We start from the raw sequence: 27,669 nt of genomic DNA on the forward strand, positions 1-27,669 counted from the left end.
CCCATCTAAGCAATAAAAAAAAAAAAAAACGCGAACATGTTTCTGTTATTCTCGACATCAACCCACTACGAGCATATGCGTAATACTGAATTAAATATTTATCACAATTATGTGACTACTATTTAATTAGTATTGCATTCGTTCTGATTGTTATGTTAATGTGACATCTTCATTATCTTACTGCGGTATATTTTTTTTTTAATTTTTTTTTGTTGCCTTTGTAGGCAGACGAGCATACGCCCCACCTGATGGTGAGTGGTTACCGTCCCTCATGGAGGTCAGCATTACCAGGAGCAGAACCACACCCCTGCCTACCATATATATTCAGTAAATATGTAGGATTTAAACTCGTGTGTGTGAATTATTCTAATTCGCCATGTCTTGTTATGACGCTTCGGTTGCTGTTTATAAGAATGAAGTATTGTATTTAAGTTTTAATTTGCTTCCGACCGCGCTGGTTTACAGGGTGGTATGGATGCTATCTACCAGTATAACTCACTGAGTATCTTATTGTATGTTCTCGGTGGGTCGCGTTTCCAGTCCAGTGGTAGATTTAGCGAAGCACTGCTCTTGCTAGGATTAGTGTCAGCAATTTTCTCTGATTTAGCCTGTGAGCTCACCTACTTGCAGCGCGTAGTTGAAATAGCCCCTTAGGCTACCAGAGAATAGGTAGGTTAAAAAAGCTTAAGACGGTTGTTTTTTCTCCTATCTATTCTGATCAGCAATTCTCTCAGATTGAGCCTGTGAGCTTACTTACCTTTATCGCGTAGTTGAAATAGCCTAAGCTACCAAATATTAGGTAAGGGAAAAAAGGTATCGATTGAAACTCCGATTACTGAAGGTAATTAGCAGAATTAGCGCTTGTTATCTTCCGTACCAATTTGGGCCATTTAACATCTAATGCTTCGTAAGGCGAAACTGTGATGTGAATTCGGAAAAATACCATAATAACTATGAAATTTTTGAACGTATTCAAATTTTATTATTATTTTAGTTGCATACGATATCATATACAATAGAAGCAGCGGTGCATTCAACCTCTCCTTAATATATAAAGATTGAGTAACAATAGGAGATTGATAAAAAATAATTCGTTTATACACAATAGAAATACGATTTGCTTTGAAGACGCATATTGCCCCGTGTGTGTATCGCGCGTGCTTTCTCATATCGATCCCGAGTTTCTTATCGACGATAAACTTTTCATCGGCGCCGTGAAACATGAGACTTCATTGTGCTTAGTGCGAGTTTTTTAACGTTCTCGATAGCGTAAAAGTTAATTCAAATTTATATGCAGTTGGAATGTTTGCCTACGTTTGCCGCTAGGGGCGCTGTTCCAACTGCATACAATTTTGACATAACTTTTACGCTATCGAAAACGTTAAGAAACTCGCACTAAGCACACAGACGAAAAACACGAGTAAACATATCGAGGAGTGAAAGACTATTTAGTTAAGCGAAATATTTGCAACTTTACAGGAGAACCATTTAAAATTGAAAATTAGGAAAATATATTATAAAAAAAAGACCTTACAGCCATTTGAATAGAGTAAACTTAAAATTCAATTTAAAACATCGAATTGTTGCTACTATTACCAAATAAAACGGACCTGTAATTATCTATCTATATATATATAAATGAATTGCTGTTCGTTAGTCTCGCTAAAACTCGAGAACTGCTGGACCGATTTGGCTAATTTTGGTCTTGAATGATTTGTGGAAGTCCAGAGAAGGTTTAAAAGGTAGATAAATATTATGAAAATGCTCGGAAATTAATAAAAATAACAATTTTGTTTTTCCTTTGATGTGTCCCCCGTTGGACGGATTTTGTTTGTTTTAAGTTTATTTTATACAAACGGCTAGGTCTTTTATTTATCGATTGAGGCACTACGAAGTCTGCCGGGTCAGCTAGTAACAAATAAAATGCACCTTTAATTACAAAGATAAGTGTAGCGTATAAAGTGAAATGTCTCTTAAGCCTTTCAACCCTAATAAATAAAAAGATGCTGTTGAAGTGAAACTCTCAGACGTATTACTGTTTCTGTCTTACGCGTTCTAAATCCTATAAATATATACGTTTGTCTCTTTTCAGCGCCGTATTTGCAGAGTCGTTTCCGTTTCATCGTAACTTAGCATTAAAATATTAACTATGTATTTAGCGTTGTCACTTTCATATATGCGTTTTACGAATGTGATTTATTCATCATGAGTTATAAAGTGTGACGCGTGACTCGTTTGACCAACTTGATATTATATGTTATGTGATTATTGGTTTTCGTCACGCCATTCGTTTAGAACTACAATGCTTTTGGCGTTGTTATTACGAACGTAGAAAGCAATTAGTTATTTGATTAACTAAGCACATGAAGTTTGAAAACGTATTAAGAGTAAGCCAATCGGAGCTGATTTCGGTTTTTACTTGTTCATAGATTGCGAGCTCGCCAATTTATCTATATATATAAAAGAAAGTCGTGTTAGTTACACTATTTATAACTCAAGAACGACTGAACTGATTTGGCTGAAAATTGGTGAGGAGGTAGCTTAGAACCAGGAGAAGGACATAGGATACTTTTTATCACATTCCCGTGGGACTTGACATAAAACGTGGTAACTATAACAAAACGCAACTGACAGCTAAACGTAATATATTCTATGGTTAATTGTGTTAATTATAGTAGTGGATTTTTTGGCGGGAACGCGTGGAGTGAAGTTGTGTGATTTGTTTTATTTTGTCTATTTAGTGTTTCCTCAGGTTTAAATGTGTAATAACAGTGGTTTATTAACCGTTTAATATCTGTGAAAGTGCACAAATGTGGGAAAATGAAACAAAGGCGCTGGATGTAACTTCTCGGGATCCTCCAAAAAGTCCACTGAAAAAATCTTAGTAATCCATCCATCTAAGCAATAAAAAAAAAAAAAAAAGTAAATGACCACCATTTTACTGAGATTAGATTTCATCTCATATCATCTCATTTAATTTCATCCCAGTTGATTAATGTCTCAAATTAATCATTTTCATTTCATTTCACTCCATAACATCATTTTTCATAAAATTAAGAATATACATTAAAATAAGACATGACTTAAAGGTCTCAGTTACCAGGTCATAAAATCTCTTAAAAAAAAAATTATAGTAGAATTTTGAAGTATGCTTGATGTGTTTGAAACAAACCGTGTGGCGGAACAAAGTTCGCCGGGTCCGCTAGTACTTAATATTATAAAGCTGACGAGTTTATTTGTCTGAACGCGCTAATCTCAGAATTCAGGATACTGGTCCGATTTGAAAAAATCTTTCAGTGTTAGATAGCCCATTTATTGAGAAAGGCTATAGGCTATATAACATCACGTTAAGACCAGTACAAGCGGAGCACCAATAAAGAATGTTTCAAGATTTTTCCCTTTTCAGAGTTTCCGTTACGTGCGCTGCTAAAATTATATATGACAGAATTGTTCCGCTTTAAAAGATTTAACAAAAAGTCCGCGACAGCATATGTCTATATGTTAAGACTCACTGTTCACTATAACGTTTTTTATGCTAACCAAATTTGCTCAAAAATAAAGCATTCTTTAAATAATAAAATAAAACATACAATAATACTGTGGCTTCGATCTCAGGTCTCAAGGTAGATGACTGTCTTGTGATGTCCATAGGCTACAGTAACCACGTAATGCAAAGCAATAAAAAATCTCAAAGCAGCGTCGAAGTATCGTTAAGATAGTTCGCTAATAATAAAGTGTATGATGAATGTAGCTTACTTTAGAAATTAGTTACGTAGATAAGTAAATAAATAGCTTCTTAATTCAGTTGCGTAATGAGCCCTTTTTCGAACTAACATTTAATATATTTTTTATTTATTTAAATCCCATTGATTTTGATTAGGATATTAGAGCTTCTTGAAGTCGTCGTGGCCTAAAGGATAACACGTCCGGTGCATTCGTATCTAGCGATGCAACGGTGTTCGAATCCCGCAGGCGGATACCAATTTTTCTAATGAAATACGTACTTAACAAATGTTCACGATTGACTTCCACGGTGAAGGAATAACATCGTGTAATAAAAATCAAACCTGCAAAATTATAATTTGCGTAATTACTGGTGGTAGGGTCTCTTGTGAGTCTGCACGGGTATATACCACCACCCTGCCTATTTCTGCCGTGCAGCAGTAATGCGTTTCGGTTGGAAGGGTGGAGCCTTTGTAACCATACTGAGAGCTTAGAACTTATATCTCAAGGTGGGTGGCGCATTTACGTTTCAGATGTGTATGGGCTCCAGTAACCACTTTACACCATGTGGGCTGCGAGCTCGTCCACCAATCTAAGATACAAAAAAAAACAATTTTGATTTAATTCCCATTGATTTTGATTAGGATATTCGAGGTAAGTTCATAAAATCGCTGTATCGTCATCGACGCTTGATGCGTCTTCAAACTTTCAAGCTGACCTGACGTATTAAAGTCTGTGAGAACGTTCAAACATTCCACCAATACAAACACAGCAAGCTAACAAAGGTGTGTTCACAACAATAGTTTTGCATGTATCGATATGAACGAGCCCTTATTCGAATTCGTTGTTGCATGCAAACCGGTCTCCTTAGACCTATTTACGGCCTCGATACGAGCTCAAGTCTCGGCCACTCTCGCGCCTAGATCTCAACACAGTTTTGATTACGCAAATTCTTACGAAAATTCATTTTATAGGAATTTGAATACGGAATGTGAATTCAGGTAGCCTTTTTTGAAAATAGAAACCTACTATATAAATTAAAGTTTCGTTATTTTTGTGGTCGTTTGCAAAGTTGAATTTTGCAAGGCTGTGTCATAATTTTTTTAATCGATTCTTTAATTATCTGCCGGGAACATGTTATGAGCTTCTTCGGATACACCATGCGGTCTCCTAGACATAAATTAGAGAAGCTCATAATTACGGGTCGCATAGAGGACAAGCGCGCCGTGGGCAGAACACCAGTCAGATGGTCAGATCTAGCAAGAGAAGCACTCGGTGGTAGTCTGTACCGTGCAGTCCATGCCACCCATGATCGAGCACATTGAAAGTACGTCGCATGTGGTCGCGATCCTCAGTAGTGAGAGAACGATATAGAAGAGAGAAGAGAATCTATTAATGGGGAAATTTTTATCTTCATCTCATGGTTCGCTTGGAAGCCTTGCGACCAGAGAGACTGCAGTGCTCCCTGAGTTTTGTACCATATATTTCACGGAGATTACATTTTTACTGATGGTAGGACGTCTTGTGAGTCCAAACGGGTAGGTACCACTACCCTGCTTATTTCTGCCATGGAGCAGTAATGCGTTTCGATTTGAAGGGTAGGGCAGTCGTTGTACTGTTAAAAGTGAGACCTTACAACTCATATCTTAAGGCGGGTGGCGGCATTTACGTTGTAGATGTCTATGGGTTCCGGTGACCACTTAAATAAACAGGTGGGCTGTGAGCTCGTCCACCTATATCTTCTATACCTATATATAAAAATGAATTGCTGTTCGTTAGTCTCGCTAAAACTCGCGAATGGCTGGACCGATTTGGCAAATTTTGGTCTTGAATTATTCGTGGAAGTCCAGAGAAGGTTTAAAAGGTGAAAAAATATGAAAATGATCGGAATTATATAAAAACGAACAAATTTGTTTTTCCTTTGATGTGTCCTCCGTCGGACAGATTCCTTTTGTTTTTTTTAAGTTTATTTTATACAAAAGCTTAGGTCTTTTACTTATCGATTAAGGCACTACGAAGTCTGCCGGGTCAGCTAGTATGCAACAAATAAATAAAAAGATAGTTTTGCCAAGAACTTTTCTCTAATTGAGGTTCGAAAGGAGCTCTTATGAGCGACGGTGACCACCTATCAAGAGGGCTGCATGCTCTTCTGTTTATTAAAGTAATAAAAAGAATTCCAAATCCCGCTCGATGTTTACCTTATGACTTGCGTAATACTGAGACACAGCCCACTGATTTTCTCGCTGGATCTTATCAGTGGGTCGCGTTTCCGATCCGCTGGTAGATTCCGCTAAGCACTGCTCTTACTAGCGCTAGTTTTAGCAACGTTACCAGGTCAGAGCCCCGTGAGCTCACCTACTCGTTCGCCGAATCTAGCATACCCCTTGAGGTCACTTGAATAGGTTTAAAAAATTTGAGTCGGAGTCAAATTAACAACTGCATTTAGTACACCTTTCGAACTAGAATGTATATTACAAACGCCGTCAAGAACTAGCCATTGCTTGTGATGATAAGCACGTCCGAGAAAGTCTTGACACTGGCTGCGACCACAACTGTATCAAGTTTGTACGTTTGTGTGCTTTACTAGTGGTAGGGCATGGAGCAAGTCGGTAACACAGAGTGACGTCATTCCATTAGAACTCTGAAGGTACCGATTTTTAACACGCTCTTATTAGACTGTTCTGATACCATGACCATTAACGCTGGCGTTCCACAAGGTTCGGTGCTCTCCCCCACGCTTTTCATCCTGTATATCAATGACATGCTGTCTATTGATGGCATGCATTGCTATGCGGATGACAGCACGGGGGATGCGCGATATATCGGCCATCAGAGTCTCTCTCGGAGCGTGGTGCAAGAGAGACGATCAAAACTTGTGTCTGAAGTGAAGAACTCTCTGGGGCGAGTCTCCAAATGGGGTGAATTGAACTTGGTTCAATTCAACCCTTTAAAGACACAAGGACCCCTTTGTCATGGCGCCGCAATTCCAAGGAGTATCCCTGCAACCTTCCGAGAGTATCGGGATACTTGGGGTCGCCAGTTTCGGAGCCATTTGGAAGGCAAAGCCAAGTTGGCGTCCAAAATGCTGGGCGTCCTCAACAGAGCGAAGCGGTACTTCATGCTGGTCTGCCGACAAGGGCAATAAAAAAAAAAAGATCGGTATGTAAAAATCTTTGTTTGTTAAGGAACTTTTGAACGTCATTATCATTAACATCAAGACGTCCAATTTACATTTTTTTTTTCTACTTTTACATTCGCGTTTCGACTTACGTTCCAAACAGACTATTAATATCCAGTTCCTTACGTAAACATTACGCAATTCTCGTCCGCGCGGGCCACAAGTCCATCGATACACATTATTCAATGCGAGCTGTCGTTGGCTTTCGTTCGGTGTATTGAAAAATTGGAACCAAAACGTGATCGCATTTAAATAAATTAGCTTCGAGTTTTTTGGCCAAACTAATTTGAACGGTCTTACGGTCGCATCTTTTCACTAGGTACTAAATGCTTTTGAAACATCTATAGTCGCACGTAAAGCCGATTGCTGGCGTGGCGACGGGTCGCTCCACTACATGATGTATATACAGTCTATAATATGTAGTCTATATGTATTTAAGTATGTGGTGTGTACAGTGTGACGACGCGTCGCCATGCGCAAGCGACTTTTTCTTAATATAATAGTATTTTTTTTAATTCATTATGCTAGATGAATTTCCTGTCGTAAACTATTCTTCAATGCATCTATGCCTATACAAAATAATATCAATGTTTCACAACTGCCAGCCTTCCCGCGATGGCTCATTTTTTTTGTCACAGCTTTGACTTGAACTTTACTGGTGATAAAATTGTTTTCTTCAGTAGGTAGGTAGGAGATATTTGAGTGTTTATCTTTGAGCGAATGTGTGAATATTTCGTATGTAGAACACTAATTTAGTATGGATCGAAATATCGATCAGATACGAGATAAAGGAATGCTATGAATAAAATGACTTTTCTTTTGAATATACTCGTATATCTATGCTTTTTATTTAGCTTGATAGCTTTTGTCAGGTTCGTTTGACAAATGCTATTCGCAGGCAATTTTGTAAAATTACAATACTGTTCTCTTTTATTCCTGCATTACGATGAGTAATTGCGAACAATTGTGATAATCGCATTCGGAAATATGGCGTATCGGTTTTTTTTAAATAATAGTCCTACCCGCGGATTCACGTTGTATCAAAGCATACAAATCCATTAGTCACGGGCTCGTAAACAAACATCACTACGTAAAAATCTAAAGCTGCAAACAAAATTTCTTATTTACAAAAAAAATAAGTATTTTTAGTCTCATTACCAGATCAAAAATCATGCTGGAGGTACCTACTACAGATAATCCATTTCACTCCTAAATATGTGATAAATACGTTTTAGATATCTTCATAGCGTTTATCAACTCATCTCTAATATTAAATTCCAATTGAAGAATTTGAAGTCGTCGTGCCTTAAACGATAAGATGTCTGGTGCATTCGTATCTAGCGATGCACCGGTGTTCGAATCCCACAGGCGGGTACCAATTTTTCTAATGAAATAAGTACTCAATAAATGTTCACGATTGATTTCCACGGTGAAGGAATAACATCGTGTAATAAAAATGAAACCCGCAAAATTATAATTTGCGTACTTACTGGTGGTAGGACCTCTTGTGAGTCCGCGTGGGTGGGTACCACCACCCTGCCTATTTCTGCCGTGAAGCAGTAATGCATTTCGGTTTGAAGGGTGGGGCAGCCGTTGTAACTATACTTGAGATCTTAGAACTTATATCTCAAGGTGGGTGGCGCATTTACGTTGTGGATGTCTATGGGCTCCAGTAACCACTTAAAACCAGGAGGGCTGTAAGCTCGGCGACCAATATAAGCAATAAAAAAAAAATTTTTTTTTACTTGAATTTTTATGATCACGACAAGAGGATAATAGTTCTTAGATAAGCACTAACCATAAGTGATAAGTAGAAGTTAAATGAAAGTACTAATAAAGTGTCACTCCATAAAAATTATGTGCCAAGACTATTCATAAAAGTGTATCTAGAAACTAGTGGCCATTATTATCTTGCGAATGTCGTAAAACACTGACGATTGCGCCGATTATCGCTGCCGGGGCCGGCTTAGATCAATTATTATTCTAGGTTACAAAATGTTAGAGTTACTTAAGTTAGACATAGAGTTACTTAAGTTAGACATGTCTTTCTACAAATGAGGCTTGCGGAGAATACTCAATGGTAGGCAGCGACTTGACTGTGCCCCTGGCGTTGCTAATATCCATGAGCGACGGTAACCACTAACCTTCAGGTGGGCCGTAAGCTCGTCGACCTAGAAAGGCAATAAAAATAAAAATTAAAACATTAAAAAGTAATTATAATTAATTTTGAAATTCCACTTTTATACAGTTCGTTTGGCTCTGTATTGAGTGTGAAACCGTCTACCGCCGCGAAATACGAAGTGAAAATATCATTTGGATTGTATAGCGGCTGTCTCAAACATCAACTAAGGTGTGACTGCTTTGCGCTCAAATAGGCAGGTCGGTGGTACTTGTCAGTGCGGATATACTCACCTTATCATAACAGCGACTCGGCCGGGAGGCACAGGATTGGCTCTGCCCCTGACATTACTGAAGTCCACGAGCGACGGTAACCACACACCATCCGGTGGATCGCACAACACAGATTTTTAATACTAGAAAGGCTTCGAAGGGTGGGTAGGGTGAGTGGCAATTCATGTTCTAACACCCTAAAGGATCAAAACTACTAAGATTCAGTGAGCTTGCCTGCTTAAATTAAGACGCGAAAAAACGAAACTCCTATAAAGTATTAAATTTTTGTAAATTTCTCAAACGATCAAAACTGTTTACGCCACCTCTACATTCGATTTGTAGCCATGTGTGTGTGTTCGGAGCATACAGAGATGTATCATCTAAACTACAGCAAGTGACCTTTGTGAACGGTCTCATTTTGGGAAAAATATACCATATTTTGAATAGGTACCATATCTTTTTAGGTCACGGGCGGTATGAGCTCTTGGTGATAGTCACAGTGAAACGTGGGCGGAATGCGTTGGTGATACACATTTATGGATAACTGTACATATTTAATGTATATGTAGTTGTGCATTTAGTACAGTGTTTCCCAACCTTTTTTGTGCCATGCCCTACTGTAACATTTTTAATTTTTATGCCCCCCATACATAATATTTAACATTAAAAAAATGATTTGTTCTCTTAAGAAACATAAATGATAAGTTTAAGAAAGAAATCACTACGAAATTGTTATCAGAATACAGTAAGTAATAATTTAAAACATATAATAAAAAATTGAAATTCAAATTAAAATTAATTTCAATACAGATGTTCTATATTAATTCAGTGCGATTGCCCCCCTTAATTATTAAATTGTCCCCTTGTGGGGCGTTGGGTCCATGTTGAGAAACACCGATTTAGTACCTTCGTAACTTTTTTAACTTAAAGTCCTAAACTCCATATTATTTTGAGAGCTATTATGACTGATAGTAGTGAATTACTCTGTGGTGCAATAGTTAGCGACTGACTCCCTGATGACTGAAAAATTGAGGTCATTGGAATGGGCACGAAAAAAAAAAAAACAAGATTACCCGCGACGAGCAATGTCCGTTCATATGTCGGGTCGTTGTGGCAACAATCGTATTATTACAACACCCCTTTAATTACAGACAAATGATTGCTTTTTAATTATTATTCCTTTGATTTGTTCAATTGCAATATAAAACTTTATAATCTTCAACATGATTGAATTAATTACGTTTCGTAATTCAGCGCAATGAGTGCTTTTGTTTACTGTTCGATCGAGCGATGTTAGGAATTAATATTTGAATATACGAGATTTTGCTTCAAAAACAAAAATAAAAAATGGTGCGCGCGCAACTTTGCACACGTGAAAGAAGTGAAACTTCTTTTGCGGTGTTCTCTTGTGAGTCCGCACGGGTAGGTACCATAACCCTGCCTATTTATGCCGTGAAGCACTAATGCGTTTCGATTCGAAGGGTAGGGCAGCCGTTGTAACTATACTGAGACCTTAGAACTCATATCTCAAGGTGGGTGGCGGCATTTACGTTGTAGATGTCTATGGGCTCCAGTAACCGCTCCACCTGGTATTACCGCTACCTACTACTACATAACATAATAACATTTGGATTAAGCAATATTTCAAATCACATTCCCTTTGAATGTCCATAAGGATTTACCACCAATATATTGTTGGCTCGTCGAATATAACAAGAAAAACTGCCTCAATGTAAATAAGAAGACAAGGATTTTTAAAGCTATTTTCCAGTGTAATAAATATTATATATCGTTTGATTACACGCTTATTACATGTATAATAATATATTAATGCAATTTAATAACGCGTAGCGATTTTGATCTGTGCCACGCAGGCCCCTAGATGTATGATATCATTTAATGATACTCTTTGTTCTATGTTATTTGTTGGCCTGCAGACAGGGCTATCAAATTATTTTAACATGATAAATGTAGAATTTGGATCGTGGAGTATAAAATAAAAATGATTTACTGTTGTGGTTTTATTCTCTTCCCAAAATTATCCCTATTAATGTTACTTTTTTTTTCCTTTCTATATTTATCTGCAATCGGCTATATAGTCATAATCAGATGTGTGCCAAGGGGTTTGAGTTGTGGATGACATTACTTTAAATGGTTTTTTTTTTATTGCTTAGATGGGTGGACGAGCCCACAGCCCACCTGGTGTTAAGTGGTTACTGGAGCCCATGGACATCTACAACGTAAATGCGCCACCCACCTTGAGATATAAGTTCTAAGATCTCAGTATAGTTACAACGGCTGCCCCACCCTTTAAACCGAAACGCATTACTGCTTCACGGCAGAAATAGGCAGGGTGGCGGTACCTACCCGCGCGGACTCACAAGAGGTCCTACCACCAGTAAATGTCATCAATTACAGTAGTAATTTTAATTTATTCGGTCTAAGATTAAAATTTGCCATCTTTATAAACGTTTCACAACGTATTAATGTAACTAAAAATTTATTGACTCTTTTTGACATTTTGCTTCGGCATTTTGCTTTTATTTTTCATTATTGCTTTCTCCTTTTTACCGTTTTCTCTCGCTCATACCTTCAATGCTCCGTTCCACACTATATTCTTAGGTTCTGTTCTAACTTAAGTCCTACATAAATATTAAAGTTTTTTTTTCCTACCTATGCTGATAGCCTTGAGAGGCTATTTCAGCTTCGCCCTAACATGTATGTGAGCTCACGGAGCTCAAACCGGAAGTGTTGCTAACATTGGCCCTAGTAAGAGCCGTGCTGCGCAGAATCTACCACCGGATCGGAAACGCGACCCACTTAGAAGATTCAGCGAGAAACTCAGTCCCCGTTATATTTGGACGGTGTGATTACGGGTAGAGTCTAAGTCATCGAGAAGCCGTGGCAAAAACCCGTAGAATTTAAAAAAGAAAAGCGGCACTTATAATATTTTCTTAGCCTTTGCGTTTCTGTAAAATGGTTTTTTTTTTTGTTACTTTTAATTTGTATAATATTTTTTTCGGTATTCGCGAGTTATAGAAATAATGAATACTGCTTATACGACTTAATCTCTTTTTTTTATTGTCTAACAACGCCGAACACGCTTAGCCGTATGTGACCACTATCGCTTTAAAGTATCCGGGAAAAAAACACATATACATAATAACCATAAAAGACGCGAGTAAAAAACTAGAGAGACAACATTAATTGTCGAATATATAATAGCTGTACTTATTTTAGTACACTTTAAGTTTTGCACGTACGTACTTATGCAAATGCCGGCGGATAATATTCGAAGCGCCGAAATCAAGAAAAGCCAGGTAGACTGATACAAAAACAAAAATATAAGAATCATTTGTTAACCCTACCTAAACATAGCACTAATGACAAAAGTATTAAGGGAGATAATTGATTAGATTAGACATACATTTTTATAGTCTAATTGGTTCTGCCTTGAAGACGTTAGTACAGAACTTAAGGTGCAATTCGACCATGGTACAATGCTAATTTTGTGTAAGTCTAACTTCTCAAGGCGGTTAGTATTCACGATGTGCATTTGGACTAATTTTAAATACTAGAGTATTCCCGCAGTAGTCGAAATTCGACTATAATTAATTGGAATTGTAAGTTTGTACACTATTATGATTTTATTTTATACTTCTATAATCACCAAATTCACCAAATCTACACTATAAAAAATAATAATAAAGACAAACAATATTTAATCTATTCTCAATTTGACCACAGACGTCAAGAACAAAAGTTTGACAATAAATAGTATGTATGCGTGTGTGCGTCAAATATAAATATAATATAAATATTTACTAACAATCACGCCACGTTAACTGGTCCCGTGCTAAGTTCGTAAAGAACTTGTGTTACAAGTACCAGATAACGGAAATAAATATAATATATTTATTATACACATACATATATTTAATACGTGGTATGTAGTGTGTGTAATGTTTTCTTTATTGATTTAATGTATGTTTTATGCATTATTTAAAAAAAAAAATTAGCTTTGTGCACTTCTTCTATATATTCTCTATAAGTGTGGAAAATTTCATACTCCTCCGTCCGCGCAATTTTCGTAAAAAGGGATACAAAGTTTTTGCTTCACGTATTAATATATAGATATGTAACATAATCAGTAAAAAATATATAGTTCTTACTGTATTGTTATCAGTATTCAATACCTATGTATAATTTCAATTTAATTGAACATCTTGAGTTTTATCTACTAGTGATTGAGCTTCTTGTGAGTCCGTACTACGTAAATAAATAAATAAAATAAATAAATTACAATTAATTTTTGTATTAGGTTCAGAAAACGTTTCATATATTAATCTACGAAAACACCAATTGACCTAGCTTGTAATCAGTAAGAACTGAATGCACTGTTTACGTCACGACCTCACGAACTTGACCCCATAGAAAATTAATTATCCACATATCGATTAGAACACTTCCTTTTTGTTCGCAGATAACCGAACGTATTCAACTTCGCGTGACAATTCAACGAGACATGCCAATGAGTTGACAACAGCGGAACAACAGCGCGAAGAAATAACCACAGAAAATTGTCGAATTAAAATTTGTAATATTGCAAAACAAAAACAAAAAACTATGTGCATAAGTGTTCGCGGAAGATAATCTATTGGTTCATTTTTTTTTTAATTTGTTTATTATTTTATCTGTGATACAAAATGGCTTCGTGGAAGTTTATCGCTGTGTCGACGGTTTGTTTGTTGGTGTTTCTGTCGGGTAACATCTCGGGACTGGACAATGGCTTGGTGCTGACGCCGCCCATGGGCTGGCTGGCCTGGGAACGGTTTAGGTGTAACACCGATTGCAAGAATGACCCTGAAAATTGTATCAGGTGAGTTTATTTTACTGACTAGTAGATTTGGGAGGCGTGAATGGTCAACGAAGCCTAAAGAACCAGACGTGCAGTATTCACTGGTGGTAGGACCTCTTGGGAGTCCACACGGGTAGGTATGCCACTACCACCCTGCCTATTTCTACCGTGAAGCAGTAATGCGTTTCGGTTTGAAGGGTAGAGCAGCTGTTGTAACTATACTTGAGACCTTAGAACTTATATCTCAAGGTGGGTGGCGCATTTACATCGTAGATGTCTATGGGCTCCAGTAACCACTTAACACCAGGTGGGCTGTGAGCTCGTCCACTTATCTAAGCAATAAAAAATAAATTAATAACAGCTATAAATACCTTTAAAAGTAGAACAATAATTCCAATGATGATCGACTTGCCTACTTCTAGTCGCTCTCAATTTTAGAAAATTGGACGTTGATTTGAAATAAATATATACATTTGATTTCTTACAAAAATACTAATGCCGTTTTTTTCATAGCGATATGACGTATTTTAAACCAGTAAGGCTAGATGATTCGATATATTAATGGAGGAATTCGAAGTGCCACAGTCATTAAAAAATTGAGACGCTCAACCTAATGTCACAATGTTGGTAGCATCTTCGGCTTTGGAACCACTCCCCTCCACGGTGTTTCCCGAGCGCTATGACATGTTCTTCTTCAAACGAGGCTTGTGGAGGGTATTAAGTGGTAGGCAGCGGCCTGGCTCTGCCCTGGCATTGTTGAAGTCCATGGGCGACGGTAACCGAGCGGATCGGACGGGCTACAAGGGCAATAAAAAAAAGCATCAGGTCGAACTATCAACAGTATTTAATACAGCCTGCTTCATCCTTCAAACGAGAACACATGATTGATTTGCCGCAGAAACAAGCAGGATTGTGGCGAAGAGAAAAATATAAACATTATGCCTTGGCTGCGACTAGGAACTGAATGAGCTTTTGTTAGCACTCCGAAAGCTTATAGAACTGCTCAAATAAAAACAAACCGGTCTACGTTAAAAAGGAAAAACATAGGAAGTCTATGGGCGACGGTACAGGTGGGCCGTATGCACGTCTACCTACAAGGGCAATAAAAAATAATAAAAAAACCACTTGACAGTAGATGGACCGTGTATCTACACAACAACGCCGATAATGAATGCAACGTTTGTCCTCGCTAAGGTCTTACTCGGTTTTTTTCTTCCAGCGATCGTCTATTCCGTACCATGACCGATATCTTAGTGACCGAAGGGTATACCGCGGCTGGATATGAGTACATCAACGTGGACGACTGCTGGCTGGAGCGGGAGAGGGACGAGAGAGGTAGACTAGTGCCGGACAGAGAACGGTTCCCTTACGGAATGAAGAGCTTAGCCGATTATGTGAGTACTTTGAATTATCGACTATGTATCTTACTGAGTATGAATTAAGAGATCTATTTTGTTTTGAAATCGTCGTGGCCTAAAGGATAAGAGGTCCGGTGCAAACGTGTTGAGCAATACACCGGTGTTCGAATCTCAGGCGGGTAGCAATTTTTCTAATGAAATACGTACTCAACAAATGTTCACGATTGACTTCCACGGTGAACGAATAACATCGTGTAATAAAAATGAAACCCGCAAAGTTTTAATTTGCGTAATTACTGGTGGTAGGACCTCTTGTGAGTAAGCGCGGGTAGGTACCGCCGTCCTGCCTATTTCTGCCGTGAAGCAGTAATGCGTTTCGTTTTGAAGGGTGGGGCAGCCGTTGTAACTATATTTGAGACTTTAGAACTTATATCTCAAAGTGGGTGGCGCATTTACGTCGTAAATGTCTATGGGCTCCAGTAACCACTTAACACCAGGTGGGCTGTGAGCTCGTCCACCCATTTAAGCAATAAAAAAAATACTAATAATAATTTAGTCACTGTGCTACTAACCGTAATTGCCACAACCCTAGAAAATAAAATTAAAATCCTACATATTAAGAACGGCTATCCACCCAAAATATCGGCTCGTTTATTTCGTTGCAGCTACGCAGAGAGATATTACAATTTAAAATAGTAACATTACCTCTATGTCTGTTTTCTTTTTTTGTATCCGTTTCAAATGACTTCAATCATTTCAAGCAATAACAGAACATGAATTATAGCATCTTAAAAACAAACATTCCTAATTAAGCCTGATGAAAGACATCCAATATGTTTTTTTTTTGTAATTTACTGTTGAACGGTAACAGTGAAATTTGATTTATAAATCTCTAAAATAAATATTTCACAAGCGAGATAAATGTCTTTCCTCGACGAACCTAATAGGCCATAAATATGCTGTTTATCATAAGTAATGTATTGTTTGTGTATGAAAATAGCAGCGGTTATGTGTGATCGCATGAGTGCGTGAGCGCATGTGCAATTGTTACGTATGCACTTAACTGGGTACGTAGAATACATATTTATAGAACTGGCCAGTTTTCTTCGCTGTTCGCGTGAGCTAAAGTCGTTTTCGGATCCCATAGACTATAGACGACAATCAATAGAGAAATTAAGTCAATTTAAATTCGCGCGCTTTTTTAACATTTTTGTTAGTATGACATTTAGTATTTTTTTTTCGATAAAGATTGTCCGCGTCGTGTTTAAATTTAAGTTAATAATAATTTTGTGTAGTAGTCTCAGTAAAATCACGGAAAACTGAAGCCGTTAAACTTTGTTTGAACTAAGGTTCGGAAATTTTTGAAATCAAGCAGTTTTGACGATATCTATTTACATTGAATGATTTGATTTTTGTGTTAAAGAATTTTCTCAATCGTATTGTAATGTTTGTAAAATTTATTTCACTACCGGTGAATTCTTAAAATAAAACTAATGACAGGGGTTATTTATATCTATATTACCTATACTTGTAATTTATATTATAACTAGCTGACCCGGCAGACTTCGTAGTGCCTCAATCGATAAATAAAAGACCAAAACTTTTGTATAAAATAAATTTAAAACAAACAAAAGAAATTTTCATATTTATCTACCTTTTAAACCTTCTCTGGACTTCCACAAATAATTCAAGACCAAAATTAGCCAAATCGGTCCAGCCGTTTTCGAGTTTTAGCGAGACTACCGAACAGCAATTCATTTTTATATACATAGATATTGATAGCGTAATTAAACAAACAAAAAAATATATTGTGTCTCTACCTGAAATCTTCTGGCTGTATAATTCAAATTACGTCGTTCGATTGAGCTACACTTTGAAAAAAAAAATATTTTTATGATTTTGAGTTCAACTCGTTTTCCGAAAAAACTATACAGCACGTTTCGGACACGCGTCTAATTTGTTTACATTCAATAAAACGAAAGTGTGGCCTTGCGTAATCCGTAACGTGGACACGGTCAAATGGCTTTCAATAAAATCCTACCTTTTCTTTACTATCTGGAGCAAAGCGTACGTACCTACGCGTTTTATAAAGACGTTTCATTAACTTACATAATAATGTACTTAATCGATTTGTGGAGATAAGAAAACGAATCGGATGTGGTTATTGTTCACGATATTCGTTCAGCTCAAGTGGTCCAAATAACAATTTTCTCTAATAGCTCCACGATGCAGTCTCGGTTTTTACACGCTTTATATTAGCTTCACTTGTATGCATGTTTGTAACTGACTCCTTTAGACGCGTTTTTGACCCATTTTGAACGGCCAGATTTCATTCAAACTTTGTAGATTTATCGAGGACCGATGACAATACACTAATTTATAATAATAAGATTATTCCATTATTCAATTTGCAAAATAAGACTTGCTTTTGTTGCATAAGGGTGCTTTTTAAGATATTATTGAAATAATAATTCTTCTACTCATATCTGTCAGAAAAATATTTATAACTAATAACACCATGCACCCCATGCTTTTTTTACAATAAAATATATTTTTTTGCACTATTTTCAATTTAAATTTATTAAAATTTATTTTCTATTTTTTAGTTCAATTTTATATAAAACGTGTTTATTAGTTTTTTTAAACTATTATTTATTTTTAAATATAACAGCTTTTATTACGATATAATTAGGGCGTTACCTTAAAATTTCAAGTCGCACGTGTTCATTACTCAGCTTAGTCATATACCGTATCCATCAACAGTATGTTTAGTAATGCGAAGGTTTTAGTGTTCATAGTTTTTTGATTTAGTCCCATCTCATTATTCTCCGTTGATTCTATGACGCGAACTCTTTGCATATTGTATATAATGTACTAGTTTCATGCCTTTATTTGGAGGGAGCTTAATTTTTTTCGCATCAATAGAACGACTTGGTATTGTATTACGAAATGAATCACATTATAGCAGCCGTGAGAATCGTTTCGTATTATTCCGTATCATTATTATATATGAAAGGCTTGATGCAAGATGTTTCGTAATTTTAACTGTTTTATCATCCTCATTGGTAAAATATTTGAAGGAGATATCGAGTGAGAGTCACTTGTTGCACAGAGTATATAAATTAATATAGGGTTGTAATACTTGTTTAAATAAAACCTTATTATGAATTGGTATCAAATATATTCGTTGATATTTTTTTTCGTTTGCATAGGTCTGAAGTATTAGACAATATAATAACGGAAATTTAACACAATGTAATTTTGATTAACTTTTATATAAACTAAATCATTTAATTTCACTTTTCTTTTTTATAAACATGTACATACATATGTATTATCATAAATAATTCATGTTCGCAGTTTTTAATGATTGCATTATCCAGTGACGGAACTGATGTTAATTGGTCACAGGAACCTCTACACGTCCCTTAGATGTCGTTTAGATGAGCCTTCCATACTTCAAATCGGAACGAATAATTTCTTAGCGGCAGGAATGGGATCGCCTGTAATATCCATATACATACGCCCACACCACCTAAGTATATATTAGAATATACTATAATTAAAATAAAACTTATTTGATGTATACTTAAATGAAATTCAAATTCATATTCGACTAATTTTGTTGCCATTTCAAAACAAATTTTCATTTTAAATTTCGAATCCCGTAAAGTTTTTTGGGTATTTTTTTTAAACAAACATAAACCACGGTCGTTAAATTGTTGAGACGTTATTCATTCTGGCACTATCCGGATGCTGTTGACATTTAAAATTAATAAAAAGCAATAATAAGCCCGTTAGGAGTCGTTGAACTTGAAAAAAAAAACATGTTCCAACACGAAATAGGTAAATATTTGCGAGTTTTTAATGAAACATACAAAACCAACACTATTAATATAAAATTATGTCCACGAATTCAGAACTAAATTATTAAGTCAAAAAAAATAAAATAACTAATATTAATTTTAAATTATTTTTCAAAATCGTTTAGTTTATTGAATAAAATGCCTGGATGAATTATAAGTATCATTCGTAGGTCGACTCGAGATTTGAACATGATTGCTACGTGGCTAAATAAGGCGAGACGAAGGTACCTATCCGCATTAGATTAAAAAAATCTAGTAAATATAGTTCGGTAGTGGTCGGTAGGCAGCGGCTTGGCTCTGCCCCTGGCATTGCTGAAGTCCATGGGCGACGGTAACCACTCACCATCAGGTGGGCCGTATGCTCGTCTGCCTACAAGAGCAATAAAAAAAAAAGTTCCATTTTTTTTTCCCTACCTATGCTGATAACCTTGAAAGGCTAGTTCAGCTTCTCCTTGACGTGTAGGTGAGCTCACGTTCTAACACTGGCCCTAGCAAGAGCAGTGCTTCGCAGAATCTACCACCGGATCGGAAACGCGACCCACTGAGAAGATCCGGCGAGAAACTCAGTGGGCTGGCCAATTCAAAGTATCTTCTTTAAGTCCCGAAAGGAAAACCTTGATACGATTCTCGTTAAATCACTAAGTAAATTAAAATAAACAAGTTTTTTAAGGTCAATTCGTTTGATCGACGTAAATGGTTTTCATTAATTAACAATTCATATTGTAATTCCGATGTGTGAAGGTGTGTGGAATTTATTGCAGTCCATAAAAAGTCGCGTGGTTTTATTATTTTTGTGTTGAGTTTTGGGCAACGAGCTCGTACGATATATATTTTTCTTGCGAAATAAACATTCGGTATGTTGTATGCAATTGTCAATGGAATGAGTTTAAAAAGTAATTGGAAGACATCTAGAATATGCTCAGCTATCGCATCTCTATGGGGGTTTGATTTTGGAATGGGGACCGGACGCACACGCAATAAAAATGGGTAGTGCTTTATTTTTATACAACTTATTCACCCACACGACGACCTGGGCCTCGAATACATCCGAAAACACATGAAGTCAGCGTCGGAACGCTACTTCGATAATAAGGCTATGCATCATGATAATTGCCGCTGCTGACTACTCCCCGAATTTTGATCACTTAAGAGCCAGTCACGGTCGACGACCTAGGCACGTCCTTACGGATCCATCAGATCCAATAGCCCTTGCATTAGACTAGCTTAGTTCTAACACTAGGAGTAAGGACCCCGGTAGCCGTACTCGTCGAACTCAGGAAAGAGTCCGACGTGCAACCTAACCTAAACGTCAACCCGCTGAGTTTCTCGCCGGTCCTTTTCAGCGGGTCGCAGTTCCGATCCGGTAGTAGATGTAGTCAGCAGCTGCTCTTGAGTTGTTAGGTCTTCTTTGGAGGCGCTCGGGTAGCTCATTAGCAAATCCCACCCCTTCTGACTAAGCCTCTGCTCGCCCACCTGTCCTGGTGAAACTGGAAAGGCCTCCGGGTCACCCGTAATACCTCATACATAAAAAAAACCACTCACCTAAAATGTTGGGTAATGAATCAGCATTTTAGCCACAAACGTATGGGTAGAGTAGTACGTGATTAGATTCTGATCAATATTTAAATATATCAATGGCTTTTACACCGCATTCATTTTTAATTGGCTTCGGTAACCGCTTAACATTACTCGGCATAATTAGAGCAATAGAAAAAGAATCGCGCGTGGACTTTTACATTGAACCTTCACAAAATAAATTTACATATTGATGTAAAATTTTAATCATAAATAATACACAAATAACTCTAGCCGTAAAGTACGTGTTGGATCGGCGCGCACGATTTCGTTACGCGATATAAATACACTGAAATCGGTATTAAGTAACGCGGCAAATAAAATAAACTCAATCTGAAATATTCAAAGCAAGTCTGGGCGTCATAATTTCAATTCCTTCCCTTAAGTTCATGACCTAGAACCGTCTATTTTTTTTTTCTTCCTACCTATGCTGATAGCCCTGAGAGGCTATTTCAGCTTCACCCTAACGTGTGTAGGTGAGCTCAAACCGGAATGTTGCTAACACTGACCCTAGCAAGAGCGGTGCTTCGCAGAATCTACCACCGGATCTGAAACGCGACCCACTGAGAAGATCCGGCGAGAAACTCAGTGGGCTGTGTCTATGGGTAACCGTCTACACAAGTACCATCATAGATTGACATTTGTTTTTGTGTTTGATTTAAAGGAAATGTCACAATAACCTAAAAGATTAAGTGTTAAAGCCGTAACTAAACTGGCATTTGGAAATGCCGGCCGACTGTTGCGCACGCAATGTCCCATAACTTGATATTATCGTGGGCCTCTGGAATTGTGCACGCGAACCGTTGTTATAAAACAGATAATAAAAATACTTTTGGATATACACAATGAGAAAGTTGCGATTATCTGTGCTTCTTGTAAATGCAGGGTAAAAGTGTTTTTTGGCGGGAACGCGAGGAGTGAAGTTGTTTGATTTGTTTTATTTTGTCTATTTAGTGTTTCTTCGGGTTTAAATGAGTAATAGCGGTGGTTTATTAACTGTTTAATATCTGTGAACGTGCACAAATGTGGGAAAATCAAATAAAGCCGCTGGACGTAACTTCTCGGGATCCTCCAAAAAGTCCACTGAAAAAATCTCAGTAAATGTCCACCATTTTACTGAGATTATATTTCATCCCATAACATCTCATCTCATTTAATTTAATCTCAATTGATTAATGTCTCAAATTAATCATCTTCATTTCATTCTACTCCATATTATCTTTTTTCATAAAAATAAAAATATAAATTAAAATAAGACATGACCTAAAAGTCTTAGTTACCGGGTCATAAAATCCCTTTCAAAAAAAAAGAGGGTAAAAGTAAGGAGCACTATCTTGTATAGGGGACAGGTTGAAAAAGTGTTCACCTGTAAACAGCAAGTGATTGTGCGAAGACCTACCTCAATAGCGCTAGTGTAGAAATGGAAATGATATGAATACAGCAGTTTTAAACAGAGTAAAGCGTGAGTGTGCAGTAAAGTTATGGCTGTATTGAAAATTTATTATTTTTAGTGACTCGTGTATTTATTATAGCAGTATTTAAAATCTCAACTATATATTTTTATTAATATTATATTTACGTAGGAAGTTTATTTTTTTTATTGCTTAGGGGCTTAGACGAGCTGTTGGCCCACATGGCGTTAAGTGGTTACCGGAGCTCATAGTTTCTTTTCTTCTTAATTGAATATCCTACTCAATAGTTTATGGCGTTGTTTTTAAAATCTTTCCACTTGCGATATCGGCGCCATCTTAATTTGCTCTCTTTCAGCGGACACTTGTTAAGGTACTTATATGGTTCTTTTGACTTAAAAACCCATCATAGTATTTTTTTAGAAGTGGAAAAATGATAGATTACTAAATAACACTGATGCTTAAGTTCCTGTTAATCGATCAGTTGCTTTTTAAGACACCCTCGGGAAGAGATGGAGTGGTGCTACTCCAGGACGACACCACACATCCAAAATATTACGACGATATCTCACAGATTCCTAGAACAATAAAAAAATGGCTGTCATCGTGCGCCATGCGCTTTTGTCATGCAAAATGGCGTCGTGTTCAAATGCGGACACAGTAGCGTAGCGTTTGTGTGCAACAATAAACGATTGCAAGGAAGTAATTACACGGCATCCATCATTCGTGATCGCGAAGCCGCAATTCAAATAGATTTTTGCCTTCAACGAACTATGTTTAGCTTTTATTATAATTTATAATGTTACGTGGAACGATGCGGCGGTTACAATGTTTAGTTGTGTTGAATTTTTGCGATTTCTAACGTTATCTAACGTCATAAGGATCGTAAATATTAATCGTGTACAAGATGAAGCTACATATTGTATTTTTGTCGTTTTCTAGTGAGACGTTTCCGTGATAAATTCGAACAAACATATTTTTTGACGTGATAGCGTCTTATAAATCAATGAACACCGGCTGCATGCATGAAAAAGTGTCACGTTCCGCTTGGGCCTTGAGTACGCAAGCGAGAGCGCAGAACAAGGGATAGAGAGGCACGATCGGCTCTTTTTTTTCCCTACCTATGCTGATAGCCTTGAGAGGCTATATCAGCTTCGCCCTAACGTGTAGGTGAGCTCACGGGGCTCAAACCGGAGTTTTGCTTGCTAATACTGGCCCTCGCAAGAGCAGTGCTTCGCAGAATCTACCACCGGATCGGAAACCCGACCCACTGAGAAGATCCGGCGAGAAACTCAGTGGGCTGTGACTATGGGTTAATTCGCTCGTCGAGCCCTTCGTCGCAAGCGACAGGCTTGACGAGGACGGTGACCGGGCGATCGGCTTAAGCGTTGACTGTGACACATTTATCTCTTATCGCGTGACGTCAGAGCTAACAGGTGGAATAGTTCTGCTGCAGACCTTATCACATAAAACTATCGTCCGTAAACCGACTTTACAGACAGCCAGTTTATAGATAGAATAAGATTAAGTCGTATAATTCGGCGTCGTATCTGGCCCCTATTATTTGGCGGAAACTTCCGTGAGTTCAATTATTTTGCCTTAATTATTACCTTCATAAAAATCGTATAGCAGATACTAACACAATGCGTTTCGGTTTGAAGGGTCGGGCAGCCGTTGTAATCATACTGAGACTTTAGAACTTATATCTCAAGATGGGTGGCGACTTTACGTTATAGATGTCTATGAGATCCAATAACCACTTAACTCTACTCGTCCAACCATCTAAGAAATAAATAATTTTTTTTTTTCTTCCATGTACACATATCATTTGTAATTTTTTAGACAAGCTTCTTATCGGCTTTCTCCGGCTTCCGATTTGCGGACACGCCATTTATACTACGTCACCTACCATTATCTTGTCATTAAATTCAAAAATGCCGGTCAAATTAATAAAGTATCAAAGTATCCTTGCGCCTAGCGTAATAGAGATTTGTTTACAACAGGAATAAGATATGGTTTCCAACATATGCGCTAGTTCTTCATTAAGCATCCAAAGAAATTTTGTCATTATGCGTTAATGAATGTAAAATTCAAGAAAAAGTTAGTCAGTTAAAATTTATTTGTTCTTAAGGAAATCGTACTAATGTTAAAAGTAAATTAAAACGTAAAGTTTGAGCACCATCGCTCTAATTATATCCATCAGAATTGAAAGAGCTTAAAGGTAAGTTTAAAATAAATTAATTTGCACTTTATTCTCTCACCGCGTAACGTTGGCAATTCGTGTCGCGATTAGTCAATTTAATAGGTACTTGTGATCAAAACAAAGTGCTAATTTTATATGTTCTGTTCGATTGAAATCGATTTTTGGTTAACGCCATTTTCGTACTTCGAAGTGAAAGTCTAACGTATTAAGTGTTATTTAATTAATCGTTCAATTAAGTTAATAGAATTACACACTTTTAGACACATTAATGCTTTAAAATGACTTTTATTGCGTCGAGATAATGTTAAGTGTTCGCCTGAACAGACCTCTGCACCTCTAAAACTGATTTTATAGCACAGATTTTTATACTTTTCATTGTCTTCAAAGAGACAAGTCTGCCGACAAAATACACATAATCTTTGACAATAATAATTTACAACAGTAATCTGTGACAGTATTTTTTATTACTTTTTATTTACGGCCATAGGCTATTCGCCTTTTAGCCTGACCTAAAAATCATCAAAAATAATGATGACAAAATCTTTTATCAGATATATATTTTCAAAAACATAAACACACCTGTTTCCCATCCTATATCTCGAATATATGATGTAGTTGTGCATCTATAAAAGCGAAATTCGTATCTTGAGGATACAGGACTACGTATGTTATTTTTATTCATTATCGCCACAAAATTGTCCTTTCTTAACAAGGTGACACTACAAAACTTGCATACTTGTCATGACCTATGCAAGGGTAGTGTTCGCTCACGCGGCCCATACATACATTAACTCTCTACAGGTCATCCAATCGTGTTTCTGTAGGATAACCGTCGGATCACCGGGAATATAGATCTTCACGTTCAATTAAATCTAGAACCGATACGTAAATATCTTAAAGAAGCGTCAGAGCGCTACTTTGAAAAAGCAGCGCGGCACGATAACCCTCTATAGGCTCTTTAAGCACTGGTCATTGTCCTCGTCGAACTCGTCGACTCCGACGAAGAGTTCGACGTGAGAACTATTCCATAGATGCAACCACTGAGTTTCTTGCCGGATCATCTCAATGGGTCGCGATTCCGATCCGGTAGTAGATTCAGCGAAGCACAGTTCTTGCTAGGGCTTGAAGGGCTAGTGTTAGCAATTCCCTCAGGTTGAGCCCGTGAGCTCACCTACCGGTCCGCGTGAAGTTGGAATAGCCCCTTATGCTACCGATTACAAGGTAGGGGAAAAAAATCGCGACGGAACCATCAAAACAACAAGTTTGTTTGTTTTGTCGTTACTCAAACGTGTTTATTATCGCCAATCAATCATCACACGTACGTTTTAAGATATCTGTTTGCTTTGTGATTCACATTTGAACTCGACCTCCTGCGACACGTTTGATATTGTTGGAACAAACATTTGACACGTGGCTGACAGCTCTGCGAGTTCAATGTACTCTGTTTGCGTACTAAATGAATCGGTACATGGTATTTTGTTTACGTAGAATTAATTCTGAGTTTTTAATTTTGTTTTTTTATTGCTTATATGGGTGGAGAAGCTCACGGACCACCTAGTGTTAAGTGGTTACAAGAGCCCATAGACATCTACAACGTAAATGCCGCCACTCACCTTGAGATACGAGTTCTAAGATCTCAAGTATAGTTACAACGGCTGCCCCACCCTTCAAACCGAAACGCATTACTGCTTCACGGCAGAAATAGGCAAGGTGGTGGTACTTACCCGTGCGCACTCACAACACGTCTTACCACCAGTAACAACTAAAGAAAGAAACTGCTAAAGAAAACATGTAATTATTCTTGGACATTAAATAGGAATAATGTTCGAAGAGTATTAAATAAAATCGATATATATTGTAGTGTTGCCAATACGAGACAATAATGTAGAACTGTTCAATATATAATCAATTATAATCCATAACGAAGGCCTAATGTCAATAAGGCCTTATGATTTAGATTAGGTCAGAACAGAAGACTAATTACTCGTTCTCGCCGGATCTTCGCAGTGGTTTGCGATTTCGATTTGTTGATAGCACCGTGAGCTAAGCTACCAGTCCGCACGTAGTTCGAAATGCCCCTCAAGTTACCAACCATTAGGTGTGGAAAAAAAGCACATAACACCCACTGACAGACACACTAACTCACAATGAATTTACTTAAAAGCACATAACCCATTATGGTCTTTTAACATGATGTCTGCTCATAAAGTAAGCGGTCTTTTAAGAAGGAGGGACCCTGGAGTCCTAACAAATCATAGAGTTAGTACAGACTCCAGCTCTCTCGAAAGTTTTATTTTAAATTGGTACATACAATTTTGTAGTTTTTTACCTCCTTCTTTACAACAATTTGACAGTTTGTTGGAAGCCAATAGTGGACGTGAGTCCGAGCAGTTTTTTTTTTTTATTGCCCTTGTTGGCAGACGAGCATACGGCCCACCTGATGGTGAGTGGTTACCGTCGCCCATGGACTTCAGAAATGCCAGGAGTAGGGCCAAGCCGCTGCCTACCGCTTAATACTCTCCACAGGCCTCGTTTGAAGAAGGACATGTCATAGCGCTCGGGAAGCACCTATGCTACGAATTAAGTTTTCAATGATGTTTTAATGCAAATTTGAATTCGGTGAGGACCTTAGAAATGATATTTATTCTGCAAAAAAGAGCTGTACGTGCTATTTATATTATGCACTCAAGGGAATCCAAGTTCTCACTATGCCATCCCAGTACATTTTTGAAAATTTGATGTATGTTCGTAAACATATTTAGGAGTTTCCTAAAAAGTCGGACATACATAATAGAAATACTAGGAACAAACACAGGCTTGTTGTGCCGATGAGTAGGTTACATAAGATACGAAATTCATTCGGGTGTTTGTCTGTGCGCCTGTACAACAAAATCCCACAAGATGTTCAGAACCTACATATACATAGGTTTAAGAAAACTATTAAAGAACATCTGTGTAATAAAGCTTACTATAAAGTCAATGATATCTAGAAGATTGCACAAAGTGGGAATGAGTTGCTCGCTCCGGGCATTTCAATATTGCAATAATTGTTACGTTATAATACTCATTGTAAAAATTAATATTTAAAAAAAATCTAAATTTTAATTC

General features: G+C 37.3%; 1 protein-coding gene across 3 annotated transcripts in view; it reads left to right on the forward strand.

Annotated features, from left to right (window-relative positions):
- LOC101736031 (alpha-N-acetylgalactosaminidase) overlaps positions 1-27,669 on the forward strand; it is a 79,663-nt gene that overhangs the window by 28,792 nt on the left and 23,202 nt on the right. For 2 of the 3 annotated variants that reach the window (XM_038015380.2, XM_012697248.4), the window contains exons 2-3: positions 13,776-14,171; positions 15,370-15,544. In XM_038015380.2, the coding sequence (XP_037871308.1) occupies positions 13,999-14,171; positions 15,370-15,544 (348 nt within the window). In that variant the 5' untranslated portion in view covers positions 13,776-13,998. Of the gene's footprint in view, positions 1-13,654; positions 13,674-13,775; positions 14,172-15,369; positions 15,545-27,669 lie in introns of those variants that run through there. The other variant, XM_062672012.1, reaches the window with a different exon arrangement.

Source organism: Bombyx mori, chromosome 14 (genome assembly GCF_030269925.1).
Source record: "Bombyx mori chromosome 14, ASM3026992v2".
NCBI classification, from domain to species: Eukaryota; Metazoa; Arthropoda; class Insecta; order Lepidoptera; family Bombycidae; genus Bombyx; species Bombyx mori.